This window comes from Calypte anna, chromosome 1 (assembly GCF_003957555.1).
Source record: "Calypte anna isolate BGI_N300 chromosome 1, bCalAnn1_v1.p, whole genome shotgun sequence".
NCBI lineage: Eukaryota > Metazoa > Chordata > Aves > Apodiformes > Trochilidae > Calypte > Calypte anna.
In genome coordinates this window covers 181171403-181184550 of record NC_044244.1, presented here as the reverse complement: position 1 = coordinate 181184550, position 13148 = coordinate 181171403, and the positions used below count along the sequence as shown (strand labels likewise).

Sequence of the window (13148 nt, the reverse complement as noted above, 5' to 3'; positions counted from 1 at the left end):
TTGGCAGTTTGCTCTGACTGAGAGAGCTTTCTGGCCCATATTAGCATTGCTGTTAAGTTAGCTAGCAGGGGGCAGAAGGAAAATAAATAGGCTTTGGAGACATCTCTGGTGCCTCAGGGCAAGCAGCAAGGAGCAAATAAATACAGCTGAAGAGCACAAGAATGGGTATTTACTTTTCCTTTAAAATATATATTTGAAAGGGTTCATTGCTGTGAAAGGGAAGCAGGGGATGGGGAAGAGCTAGTAAGCATGGTTTCAGGAGGCAGACTGCTCATCTCTTGATTGCAAATGTTGTTCTTTATGTGCTTTATAAGGCCATTTGTCAGTATAGATGTGATTGTCCCAGAAAAATCAGCAACTGTACTTAGGAAGCTGGGAAACCCAAAGCCCTTCTTTCTGCCCCATTTGATAATTCAGAACATATGATCAATGTCATTTTGCACAAACTAGTTGTCATTTTACCAAGGAAACCACAGAGGGAAAAAAACTCTGATGTGTTAAACCAGAGTGAACTCAGCCAAAGTAATAGCCCCATTAATCACACAACATGTGAAATGTAGGTTTTATAATTGCCATTGAAAAGTCTTAGAGCTCCTTTCAAGTGGTTCTCTCAGGACATAAATAAAAAATCTTGAGACAGCACATAAGGAAAAGCTTCCTCACAGTCAGAACAATCCTACAAGGGGGTTGGGTGTTTGACTGATACACAGGCTACAGCTTAATTTATTTAGCTTGTTTGGTTTTATTGCTAATCTTATGATACGCCTCTAATGAAAAAGGCTTATGCTATGAAGATGCAGTGAAAAACTGCAGTATATTACTAGGGCACATAATTCTGCGGGCAAGATTTTACATCTTTGGATGGCTGTAATTCTTTTTCTACTTGAAAAAAAATGTAAAGAGGAGGAAAAGATTGATTGTGATACATACAAAAGAACAAAGAGCTGAAACCTAACCAGCTCCTCCTCCTGTTCATTTCAAACAAAATATCTTCCAGTACTACCATTTTCCTGGGTTTTTTGTACACCAAACGAGGAAGTGCAAATATCACCCATAAAATTGGGTAAAAATTAAGCATATGATAATAAAGACTTGGAGTCATATTATAGCATAGTCTTTTGATTTTTAATGCAGAGTGGGGAAAACAATTTGAAGTTAAAATCCTAATTTTAATACGCATGTTAACCTTTTCACCTTGCAGCCCCTCCATTAACCCTAGAGCTACCCTAGGATAATTGGACACAGTGCTTCATCCTGAGCCCCAGCTCTGATGTCAATGGGATGTCTGAGCCATAACAAGATGGCTAGAGAGAAATTGCTGTGCCTGGGAAATACCAAACTGGCAGAATGGCTTCTGGATACATTAGAAGCCTGTATAAATTATGGATACTGATTGCTAGGGAAGGCAAATTCTGAGGTTATTTCAGTTTTTTGCTGGAGCCCTAGGCTTTGCTAGAAGCCCTAGGGAAGCAAACGAGTGGCATTTTGGTCATATTTGACACTTCACACCCAGAGCTGTTGTAAGGACAGACTACCAGATTCCATGCAACAAGACCAGCATATGAATCAAGTGTAAGACATTTAAAATATCTTGCTATCCTAACAGCAGACTGACAGGCCAGCTAAAAAGTTGTCATGCAGGACCTTCTATGACCATTGGTGTCAGTGTGAGACACACGGAGAAACAACGACAGAAACAGAATAAAAGAGCCAGAATTCTTGTCCCTGGCACTGATTCATTACTATGCCTGAGGCACTATATTCTCTGGTTTAGAGTAGAGGGAGCCAGCTGAGGCAGTACTTGATCTACTAGGAATCACTGCATCTACTTCGTACACTATCCTGGATTATTATAAGTCCTGTGAAAACCTTTCTGTGAAACAGTTTCAGGACATTGCTTAAATTGGGTACATTCAGATTCTGGGCAATGACTCAGTTACATTCATATCTCACATAACACTAAAGGTCCACGGATATCTAGAGTGCCTGATTTGGACACTGGAGAGCAGTGCTTGTACTTGTAATCTGGGGACACAGCTGGTAATGCATGTTTGGATATTTTGAAACCAGCTAACAAGCAGGTCAGTAGTTTTCCTGCTCACACTGAAGTATGAGTAAAGAGCTGTGTCAAACTCTCACTTCTTGTGTCAAGGTATCTCCTCTTAGGCATCAGCAGAATATATTTAAAAGGAACTTCAAACACGACGAATCCCTTACAGGGATGAGACACTTGTTCAAAACTTCTAAGGCACTTGATGATCTCTGGAGGTCTATGTATTAACAAGGCACTTTTGTTTAATTTCAACAATACTGAATTGCAATGATAAAGGATTTAATTAATGTTCATATCTTAAAACATGAGAAACGTGCAAGAGAAGGTTTGATTATTAAAAGCACCGACAAAAAGATTCATTAAAACTGGTGTAAGGACTTACGTTAATTCCCAGCTGCTGCAGGGCCATGAGAATTACATCATTTGCTGTGTCAGCATTTGTTACACTTAGGGTTTTTGACTGTGAACACAAAAAAGAAGTTAAAATTGGTGTGAAAAATCTGGATTTGCAAAAAGTAACTGATGTGAAATAGCTTGGCTGCATAATTCCTTGCTGGAAAAATTGAGAGTATATTCAAATTTAACTTGAAATAAATTATACTACACAGATAAAGATGCAGAAGTCTGAGACAGACCTGATTCCTCTGCTTTGTCACATACTTTCAGCATTTGCTTCCCACTTCCCCAACAGCTCCATCAGAGAGGGGAGTGCCATGAGTACTGGGGACAAGACCTCCACATTAAAATATGCCACTAACTGCACTTTAGACACTGCATGAGGGAAATGTAAGAGCTTGATTAATTTAAAAGCATGCAATTTTCCTTTGAAGAACTGAAATATTTCAGTGAGGTTTTTTTTCAGTGAAATAAGAGGATCTTTTATCAGTTGTTAATAATTTCTGTCATTCGCTACTGAAGATCTTCATGGTAAGAAAATACTGTACACAGGCTGTTCACCTCTATATCCTATCCCACATTCTAGATAGATTTCTCAAAACTAGATTTGGCTTAGTACCAGAAATATTTCCCCCTGGCAATCTTTCATCCAGTTAAAATGCTGCCTCTCCATCATCCTCTGGAATCTACTGATTGGCAGTATGGAAAAACAGATCACCAGAAACACTGCTTTCTAAAAAGCCACAGAGACCAGCACAAAGTACCAAGATTTGTGCCAGAGGAGGTCTTTCTTTCCACAAGGCAGTCCTTCCAGAGAAAGAGCTCAACACCTGTTGCCTGCCAGCAGTGTTGCTCTGGCACAGCCGAGCACTGCTGCCTGTACCTTGGCACCACAGCACCTTTCAAACACACCAGGACTGGTGGCTCCACCCTCTCCCTGCTGGGATGTGGCATCACCACTGCCATCACCTTGCACAGGCAAAAACAAGTGGGGAGAGCATGTCCAGAGTGGGTTTTGCTTGCACCATCACACCCACGCTGGCCTCAATTCCAAGCTGTCAGGCAGCTCCCACGTCTCAAGCACAGGTTACTGAGCCCTCCTCAAAGGCATGCTGGTTTGGCTTCACTAGCAGGACTTCATAGCTTTTGGACTGCACCTAGATCACAGCCAGTCTGAAGTCCTGGCAGAAAAAACTGCACCAAACCTTCCAGACCTATCCAGTGGCCTGAAGAAGTGAAGATGGCAGAGCCAGGATGGAAATGTTCACTGCCCAGCCCCAGGGCTGTTTGCTGTAGTCTGCTGCTCTGTGTAGCACATCAATTCAACCAGGCCACAGGATGTTCAGGTGAAACAAACCCCTCACATTTAGCATTTAGAAAGGGTCTGAGCTATACATTTGTTTAAGTCTCTGACAGTAGCAAGCTGCAATGGCAATCAAAGGAAAGTAGCATGAATACTGCATATTTTGCTTCAGGATATATCTGAATGTTCATACCATAAAAAATTTAACATTTGCCTGAAGCAATGACATCTGGCTCTCAGGAGTAGGTGAGTATATTTGCATAAGTTTTGCTCTTGGCTAGAATATAATAAAACGGTTTGTGTGTTGTGCTCAGCCTTCTATGGCCTCTAAATGAAATAATTCTTGGGCATTTCCAGCTGCTGTAGCATGGGAACCACAGTGCCATAAGAACTATTAGCAGCAAAAAGTTTCCATCTGCTCCCCCAGTTTTATTACTTATACTACCCAGAGTACAGTGTGTAATTTCTAGGACTGTTAGGATGAGGAAAGCATATTTGGCATAAGAACTAATTATCGCTAAGGAGAGAAAAACATTTTTTAAAAAAACAAACAAACTCTGGTATAAGAGTGCAACACCTGAGTGCATGTATGATTTATAGACAGTTACACCTGAGCACTCCTTGACCTGCATTTGAACTATCACAATTACTGCTATTGCTCATTAACATCTGCCTTAGCAATGTCACAGTTCTATTACTGTTTACCTTAATGAGGATTTTCTGGAAAAAGGCAGACTCCTTTATGCTTATGTCTATGCAAACACAGGATCCTAAGTGGAGATTCACTGTCAGGCAAAGACCTCAAATGAATTCTAACTTTTGTAAAAATTTCTCATGTCCTTGCAAATGCTCTTTAGGCTTCTAAGCATAAAACTGAGATCTTACAAGCAGTTAGAAAGAAAGGACAAAGCAGAGGAAGAATGGATAGATTATCACTGAATGCTAGGGCATCCCCAGGGAACTAGCTACATATACAATTTAGTCTAATTTGTTAAGAGTTACTTAGTAAAAAGGTGAAAATCACCCTGCATAGACCTTTCTTTACCAGTTTACCTTGTGCCTATAAATTTATGAATGCCAGCTGATGAAAAACATGCTTCAGGCAATTTATGGGTGTTCATACACACAGAGCTTTACTGACTTATGATCATTATAAACAATAAAACACATTGCAGCTTCACAGATTTCAATGAAGGCAGCTGTGGGTTTAGATCAGCTTTACGAGCAAAAAGAGGGTACATTGTGCTGGCATTTCTGAAGATGCTTCTGCATAACTTCCGCTAGAGGTGTTTCTTGGGACTCCACACTGTACAGTCTTTAGTTTGTGTGCCAGAATCAGTATTTCCTACCAAGCACACTGTCTTTAAAAAGGAACTCATGAACTAAACACAGGAAACAAATATTTCAGGGCTGCATATGCCAAGTCTTTTAAAGGGGTAGGATCCAGTAGGCTGAAACCCAAAGGAATCTTCCCAGCGTCCACAGGATTTACAGGTGACTACAGCTCACAGGTGCTGGGAATTTATACTCCCGTTTTAGCTCGAAAGCACTTACATATGCACAAGTTCCCACGTCCTTTGCAATTATCTTCAGAGGAATGGTTTTAGGATAATCTTTTTCCTTCTCTTCTCGTATTCGACTGACAAAACAAGCACAAAACAAGTAATTTTTTAATATTGCAAGCATAAACAGCAAGATGGAGATTTAAACAGCAATCAAGCAATAACTGGACAAGAAGCAAATTATTTGCAAATGTACTGCAGTAGAATGATCTCTGAGGACTAGAAAGCATCCGTCAATATCTGGAAGGGATGCTGACCATGGTCCCCAGGAATACTCTGTGGTACTTAAGCTCATAGTAGAAACCAATGTAAGCACTGGAGAAACTGGATTACAAAAATCAAATAAAACCTACCTATCACTGTGATTCCTCAGTTCACACTACATACTCCTATTGGAATTAATTGCATCCCACTGTACAGATTAGTTCAAAGGATTGATCAGGAGAAGAATGAATTAGAAATGATACCTAGCAAGAATGATTTAAACAGACTCAGGAACTGTGATAGACTCAAAGCTCACCCAGAAGTTTCTATTCAAACACTGCAATAAGACAGCTCTGTTCATGCAAACCCTCCCACCATGCCCTTCATCTTAGGGCTCATTTTGCAAGACCAAAATACAGCCAACCATGAGCAGCAGGTAGGTTGGAGCTCAGGTTCTTGTACAGAGCTTGCTTAGATGTCATCACCATGGAAAGGACAGCAGGCTCAACCAGGGTGATGGTGGCAGAGCCTCCTACAACTGCACAGGGAAGGACCACATGGGATAGGAATTGCTCCAGCTTTGTGCTGAGCCACATTCAGGCACAGAAAAGCATCTCCCTCCTTGTGTAGTGATCATTGCATTAGCATCATATGCAGAGAGATGGTTTTTTTCTTAATATCACTTCAAAAGAGATCATCTATCGTGATGGTATAGGTACCACAGATTGGGAATCAATGGTCTAGATGACTGGGACTCTTTTCAGTGCCTTCAAAGACTTTAATAAATTACCTTTGCAAAAAAGACAGCCATGTATCCTTTTGTTCTGCTGACCTGCAAGAGTAACAGGAACAGTTCAGCCATTATTATAATTCCAAAATAGTCCTTGTAAAAACCATGGTAGAACAGACTGCTGCTTGGTTGCAATTTCCATAAATACCTACAAGAACTAAATTTTTTTTTCCAGATTTGAATGAAAAATCCATTTCCTTGCAAAATCTAAAAAGCTTGCCATGCCAAAAGCCCCAGGTACCAGTTTTTCAGTAGGAAATGGGCTGAGTTCTAAAGCTACTGTCCAAATAAGGCAATAAGAGCTTCATTCAAAAGTTTAAAGGTATTTCCTCAGGTGTATAGACTCCTTTCCACTTTTACCATTCTTATTCACTCCTTATTTATTACTTGATTTATCACATTACAAAGTACACAAAAGCCACAATGAAAAAAAATCCCATTGTACCTAGTAGGGTTTAACTTTGGACATTTTAAGGCTTATCTTGTTTATTTTTGTGTCATTTATATACTTTGAAGCATACAAACCATCCAGTTAAATGTAGCTAATAACAGGATAGTTCAAGGAATATAACCTAATTTTTTTTCAACTTTCTTGATTTAAACCCTGACGCAAATGGAATAACTGCTATTCCCACTGCAGTTTCTGCAAATCAAGTTCTTGAAGTTTTCAGAGCAGGCATTTAGGGAACTAGAAATCTACTGAATGATGCTCTGAGGGGAATGTACTTTATAAAGACTGAAAATATGATTCTCCTTTGGCTGCTTCAGTTCTATCAGATATGCATATACAGACCCATGTGAAGCATCTTAGATTTTTCTTTGTACCTCCAGACATAAAATAATTTCACATCTATAAGATCTCTGGCTGTTTTAACTGAAGCTATTGCTTTCCTACCCAGCTACTTTTTGGTAGCTGTAAAGGACCATGCACTGTCTCAAGATTAAAGCTCATGTTCATTGGCAAGAGTTCAACTGGAAATCAATAGAAAATTTCAGCTTTGTTTCAGGCCTTTTAAGCAAAAAAGACATAAACAGCACAACCAGACCCACAGAGAGAAGTCTGTGCACGGTATTCTCTCTGGACACAGACAACGTGACATACAAATTAAGCTGCATGCATCAGCTTTTGCTCTCTATTGGTAAAGAAGAAAATGTATTTTTCAAGACCCAGCCAAATTAATGTGGCTAAGCAGCTGGGATTTCAGGGGGAAGGTGCCCTCCCTCATCCAAAGTGACGACAGAGTCCTCCTGCTGAGACTGAAATTAGCTTAACCACTGAAATTACTGCTACAGCCCTTATGTGTCCTACAGTCAATTCTGCAAAGAAAGACCAAAAGGGTCTATTGAAATTCAGAGATGGTGCTCTAAAAGGAATTTTGACATTTGCTCTGGCACAGTGAAATTAAAAGAGGAAGAGGACAAGGTTAGTATTTCACTGTATGTGTCCTGCTACTTCCAATGCAAGCTCTCCTATTCACAAGTGTCCTTTAACGGTGTCTTTGATCCTTTCATTAGCTAGGCTGTTTACTCTTTGTAGTTCATGTTATTAATTAGCCAAGGTGTTTGTCAAATTATACCTCCAAAACAAGAGAATTTCTACAGTGCAAGTATGCAGCACTGACAGTGCTTTGCCAAATCAAGTATTTTCTCAGATTATAAACTGATAAGTGAATATTGCTGCCACATTTGCAGGGAGATGTGGCACGGAGGTCAAGTAAGTGACCCTCTCACAGCAGCTGAAGGACTTGGTTTTAGAATCAGTAAGTTCCTGCTTCCCACCTTCACTGGTGCTGAAATTAACCCATGACAGTCTTGCTACCCTCCAGCCTAAAAATATTTAGATACTTTGACAAATAAAACATCTCAGTTCTTACCTGAAATTTGCCACACAGTTTGTGGTGGGCCAGCCCAAGACAAAGGACCTCTCTGGGTCTGTGCTGCCTTCACAGACTTCTTCTGTACAAAATGCTGTCCACATCTCACAGAGACGTGCTTGGCACTTCAGCTTGAAATGAGAGTGTGACCTGCTGGCAGAAATTTATGGGTATGTCATACACATAAAAACAGAGCAAGGCAGGTTAAACAACTCAGTTTCTAGCTCCTTCAGGCATATGTGAAGCTTGTATTGGAGCTGATGGAAGACACATTTCTGCTTTAGTTAAAGAAAACAATGTTTTATTTGGGTTGCATATAAAAATATATAAATTTCTCATCGAAATGGCATCAATGTGTGGGAGAAATAGGTTGCTTATGATGACCCTGGACATCGCCCTTGGGGAAAAACTCCACTCCAAATCTCACCATGTGGTAAATATTGCCACTTGTGTTGAGCTCTCCTTTCACTGACTTTAATGCCATTGAGGAGTTTACAGTATAGTTGGATTGCTTAGCACCAGAGACAACAACTGTGGTGAGTTCTTCAGGCAATCCTGAAGAAAGAACAAGCAGAAAACAGCACAAGTCGTATGAAGACTCCACAATTAAGCTGAAGGTAGGTTGGAGAATGAGCTCGGAGAATGAGCCAGGACTTCATGAATTCTCAAAATATCTATTCATCAACAAGGAAGATACATAATTTCCCCTATTTTTAAAAATTTGGCCTTTCCTGTAATTTATCATACTAAACATCAGAGAATAGTGAATGCCACATTTATAGACTTCTTAATTTCAACTCTTCTCTTCCATGTGATTTTTCAGGGTAAGTCTCCTTCCTTTGTAGGATCAGTGGGCAACAGTGCTATGTGAGAAACAAGTAAAACCTCACAAAGTCAGTTCAGCTGGGTAAGCAACACAACAGCTCCTGTTTCCAGGCAGGTTTGCACCAGAGGCCTTGCAGACTGAATCACCTGAGCTATGAGTCTCCTGGACCAGCAGGGAAAGGCTGCAGGAAAAGTGTTCCCTCCCTAAAAACACTTTGCCCTTCTGACCCAAGGATTGCAAGCACAAGCATAGCAGCTCAACACTGTTGCAAAAGTGGATGGGGAGAGTGCCAGGCATCCTGGTGATTAGTGTTCTATAAATAGAGATGCCAGGTAAGCAGTTTCTTAGAGCTCTGATACATGTGGACTACCTACTCCTTAACAAGGTATTTGATTTAGGGCAGGCTGAACTAGTGCAGTCTGAATGAAGATACTTGAACTTTGCAGCTTTAAAGAGGACATAGATGAACTTTCAGGACCCGGACTGGTCTGATGTTTCCAGCTGACATCATGCTAACTGGTGTAGAGGAGTAGGGCACCACTAATAACCCAGCAGCCTTTACAGTGGTGGCCAAGAAAGGACCACCAGTGCAAATCACACCTGGAAAAAAGGTGCATTTCAATTAGGTTACCATAAAATACTGTAAAATACCATCTAAAGTTCATGTATTTTTTTTAACTATAACATGGTATTTCCTGGTCAGCTGTACATCTCACTTCTCTACTGTATTTTCTTACCCCATCAAAAAGAAATGTAAAATATAGGAGAACATTTCAACACGCTCGTCAACAAATGAGTTTGTGATGCAACAGGTGACAGTTGTCACAAATAAAGAAATAACTGTAACTGACTGACCACACAATTAACTGTGAAAACGTAGATCTACAAAAAAATCCACCTAAGAACTCTAGTGTAGATGCTAATAAATGGATGCCTGGCTTGAGTCAACAAAATAAATCTATTGACCCTCCCTTTCTCTTCAATTTCTTTTTCACATTACCCAATACAGTGAACCCTCTACATGCTCTTCCACTTTTCTAACATTTACAGTTCATAAAGCCAGACTCCTACAGTGCCAGCAGCGGTTGTCAGCAGGGTGTTGGCAGGAGCACAAAGATGTTCTCCAATCATGCTTGATGTATATTCTTACCCTGTTTGCCATGCCTACTCACAGCTCTAAGCTATTATCAGTATTCAAGTGGCCTGGTTTCCAGAGGCACTGAAACAGTAGCCTGCATTAACATCTAAAGAGCCTGAAGTATAATTTTATCTCTATCTGCCATGTCCTTTATGCAGTCCACAGGTTCCCAGCGTTTATGAAATGCAGGTCTTCTATTACAGTGCCAAAGCATTACCTCTAGAAATTAATATACCATCACTGACTAAGGAAGCAGCATGACTGAACAGTCATAAAATGGAAAGAGTAACAATCTAATGAAGATTTTTTTTTTTCTTTTTTTTTTCTTTTTTTTTTCTTTCTTTTTTAAGAAAGTAAGTGTGCCCTTGCAAGTGTTAAAATATAAATAACAGGCAGATTGAGAGCCCACTGAAATCAAGAGAACACACCCCAAACTGCCCCACTACTGCTGAGTAAATTCAGTTCCTCTTCCTTTGGCAACTGGATACCTTGCAGTCATTAACAGATGGAAGATTAATTTCTCACTAGGTTTGCTAATCTCCTTAGTAGGACCCTTACCACAGTTCCATGTATGTACTCAACCATTAATTTCTATGTCCAGCCATGCTGGGAAAACAACATTAAATTGCATGTATAAATATGCATTTTTGTATTACAAAGGAAAAAGAGGAAGCCATTCATCTGTGCCTCCCACACAAAAATGTGTGTGAGAAACCTTGATCAGTGAACTGACAGATCCTTGAAATATTTACTCTGCCAAATGAAAACATGCCCTCTGTAAGAAATATAATCAGTAAATTAAAATCAATACAACATATTCCATCCTTAATATTGATTTAGTGAGAAAAACTTTCAGTCGATTGATTTATAACATAATTTTCACATAAAGGCAGTAAAGGACAGGGCAGAGGAGACAGAAGCACAGCATGGGTATTGTTCTTATTTTTCATAAGCTAGGCTAATGAATGATCTGAAAAGATAAAAGTCTACATTTCGAAAATTATTAAAAGGTATCAGAAAACAAAGCCACAACCACTCTGTCATACACAGATGAGTTGTCAGGAGGTCTTACCCACAAATTTCATGGGGAGCAGTGGAAATTCACTGCCTTTACACAGAAGCTCCATCCTGTAGAGGAGTTTACTCTGCAATCTCAGAGGACACAGAATGCTTGCAGCTCTCTTTCAGAAAAACTTGTACCCAACTGATGACCATATGAAGCCTGACTGTCCATGAGCTCCCTTTTCACAGTGACTGACCTGCTGACCTGACAGCAGTACAGCACTGAGCTGCACCTAAGGTATCTTAGGTGTTCATATGCCCCAAGCTGAAAAACTACTTAACACAAAAGAACACTACACATTTTCAGCACCTTCACAAGGAATAATTCTAAAGTTAAGTCGGAATCAACTGTACTGGTGACCTGCTGTTTTCAGTCTACATCAGCTATTAAAAAGTCAATAACAATCAATAGTCACAGCTGCATAGCAGTACACACTACTTAGGTCTAGGAATCAGCAATGGTATTTTACTGAGAGATGTTTTTAAAAATGCTGATTTTTAAGTAGCATTCATTAGTGACAGCTCTGATGTTTTAATTGCTGACAGAGCAGCTGTAGAGAGAACATCCCAATTAGTTCTTTAAAATACATGAAGTATTTTCACTCAAAATACTATTTTTAATATTTCTAGCAAAGGCTTCATACCCCTCCCCCTTTTTCACATGCAGAAGCACAATTTGTTCTGTTCCACCTTCTTCAGATATTGCAGACTCTTTGCCACACTAAATCAAATGCTGCAAGAGCTGTTACTACTCCCTGGGGACCAGATCTTGGCATGGTTACACAGAGTAGAGCTTTGCTATGCAAATAGTCCCACTGGGACCCAGCCAAACCTGCCATAATGTGCAGCTCAGCCCGGGGTTCAAACATCCCTTCTGCTTGGCATGATGACCAGAGTGGGAGAGATTCATCACACCTGACTTTAGTCTTCTTCAATTTAGGAGCTTAGACCTCAGCTAGTGAGACTATGCCCACTGAGTAGCCAGTGAACAGAATGACAGACCCCTCACCCACCATCAGCAGTCATTCAGGGCCAGGCAAGTTTGCTGGAGGAAGATGCTGGTTTTCCCTCAGTGACTATAAAAAGAGCCTAGGAGACCAGGTAAATTGCAAATATTTGACATTTCAAAGCTTTACTTAGATGACACAAACACACACAAGTACAGTAACAATTCTATTACTGCTACTGCTGGTACAATAGCAGCATTCCCCCTTAAATATCCTTATGTTCACCACCCACCTGTGTGGAACATGTTTTGGGTAAAATACCCTCTGTATTGTCACACTACATCAAGTGAAGGAGTTCAGCTTGGGGGGGTTGCATCGACTGTGTTTGATTCAAACAGACACAGTTCAGATTTCTACAGAAAACACAGATTTATTTTGGCTTTCCCCAGCAGTCTCTGAAATAATTGCTTAAGCAAAGAGACACATTAAGCCCAGGATTCACCTCGAGATTACCCACCTTGTGAAACCACAACCACAGTGCCTAACAGGGAATGAAGATGCATCACACTTTTTTATTATTATTTCCCCATAACAACAAGTGAAAGCACCCTCTAAAATTGCCTTAGACTACAAATGCTGCACAAAGCTGGCACGCTAAACACAGCTTGTAAATCTGATTTAATTGTGAATGGTAGAGTGAATAATCAGAGCTCAGCAGCAAGCGTGATTACACATGAACGCTATTCAGACTGCTCAGCACTGCTCCCTTTCTCCTTCTCCTTCCCCACACTCATCCTGGCACAGCACAACATAAAGAGGCAGACACTGTGATGCTGCCTGCAATCTCTATTTTTACACAGCTGCCCATCACTGATGTGTTCCAAAGCAGCTTCCAGGTAGGTGTTAAGATCTGTGGTGCCTCTGTGACATGGCCACTGGAGTTATCCACATCCCATAGGACTGAGGATGAAACAGGTGGAACAGGCAGATGAG

General features: G+C 40.4%; 1 protein-coding gene across 1 annotated transcript in view; it reads right to left on the bottom strand.

Annotated features, from left to right (window-relative positions):
- The window catches only part of ARHGAP20 (Rho GTPase activating protein 20), a 63993-nt gene that overhangs the window by 17619 nt on the left and 33226 nt on the right, over nt 1–13148 (bottom strand). The window contains exons 4-7 of the mRNA XM_008502343.2: nt 8183–8332; nt 6309–6350; nt 5307–5391; nt 2436–2513 (exon numbers count right to left, since the gene is read on the bottom strand). Coding sequence (XP_008500565.2) covers nt 2436–2513; nt 5307–5391; nt 6309–6350; nt 8183–8332 — 355 coding nt within the window. The remainder of the gene's footprint in view (nt 1–2435; nt 2514–5306; nt 5392–6308; nt 6351–8182; nt 8333–13148) is intronic.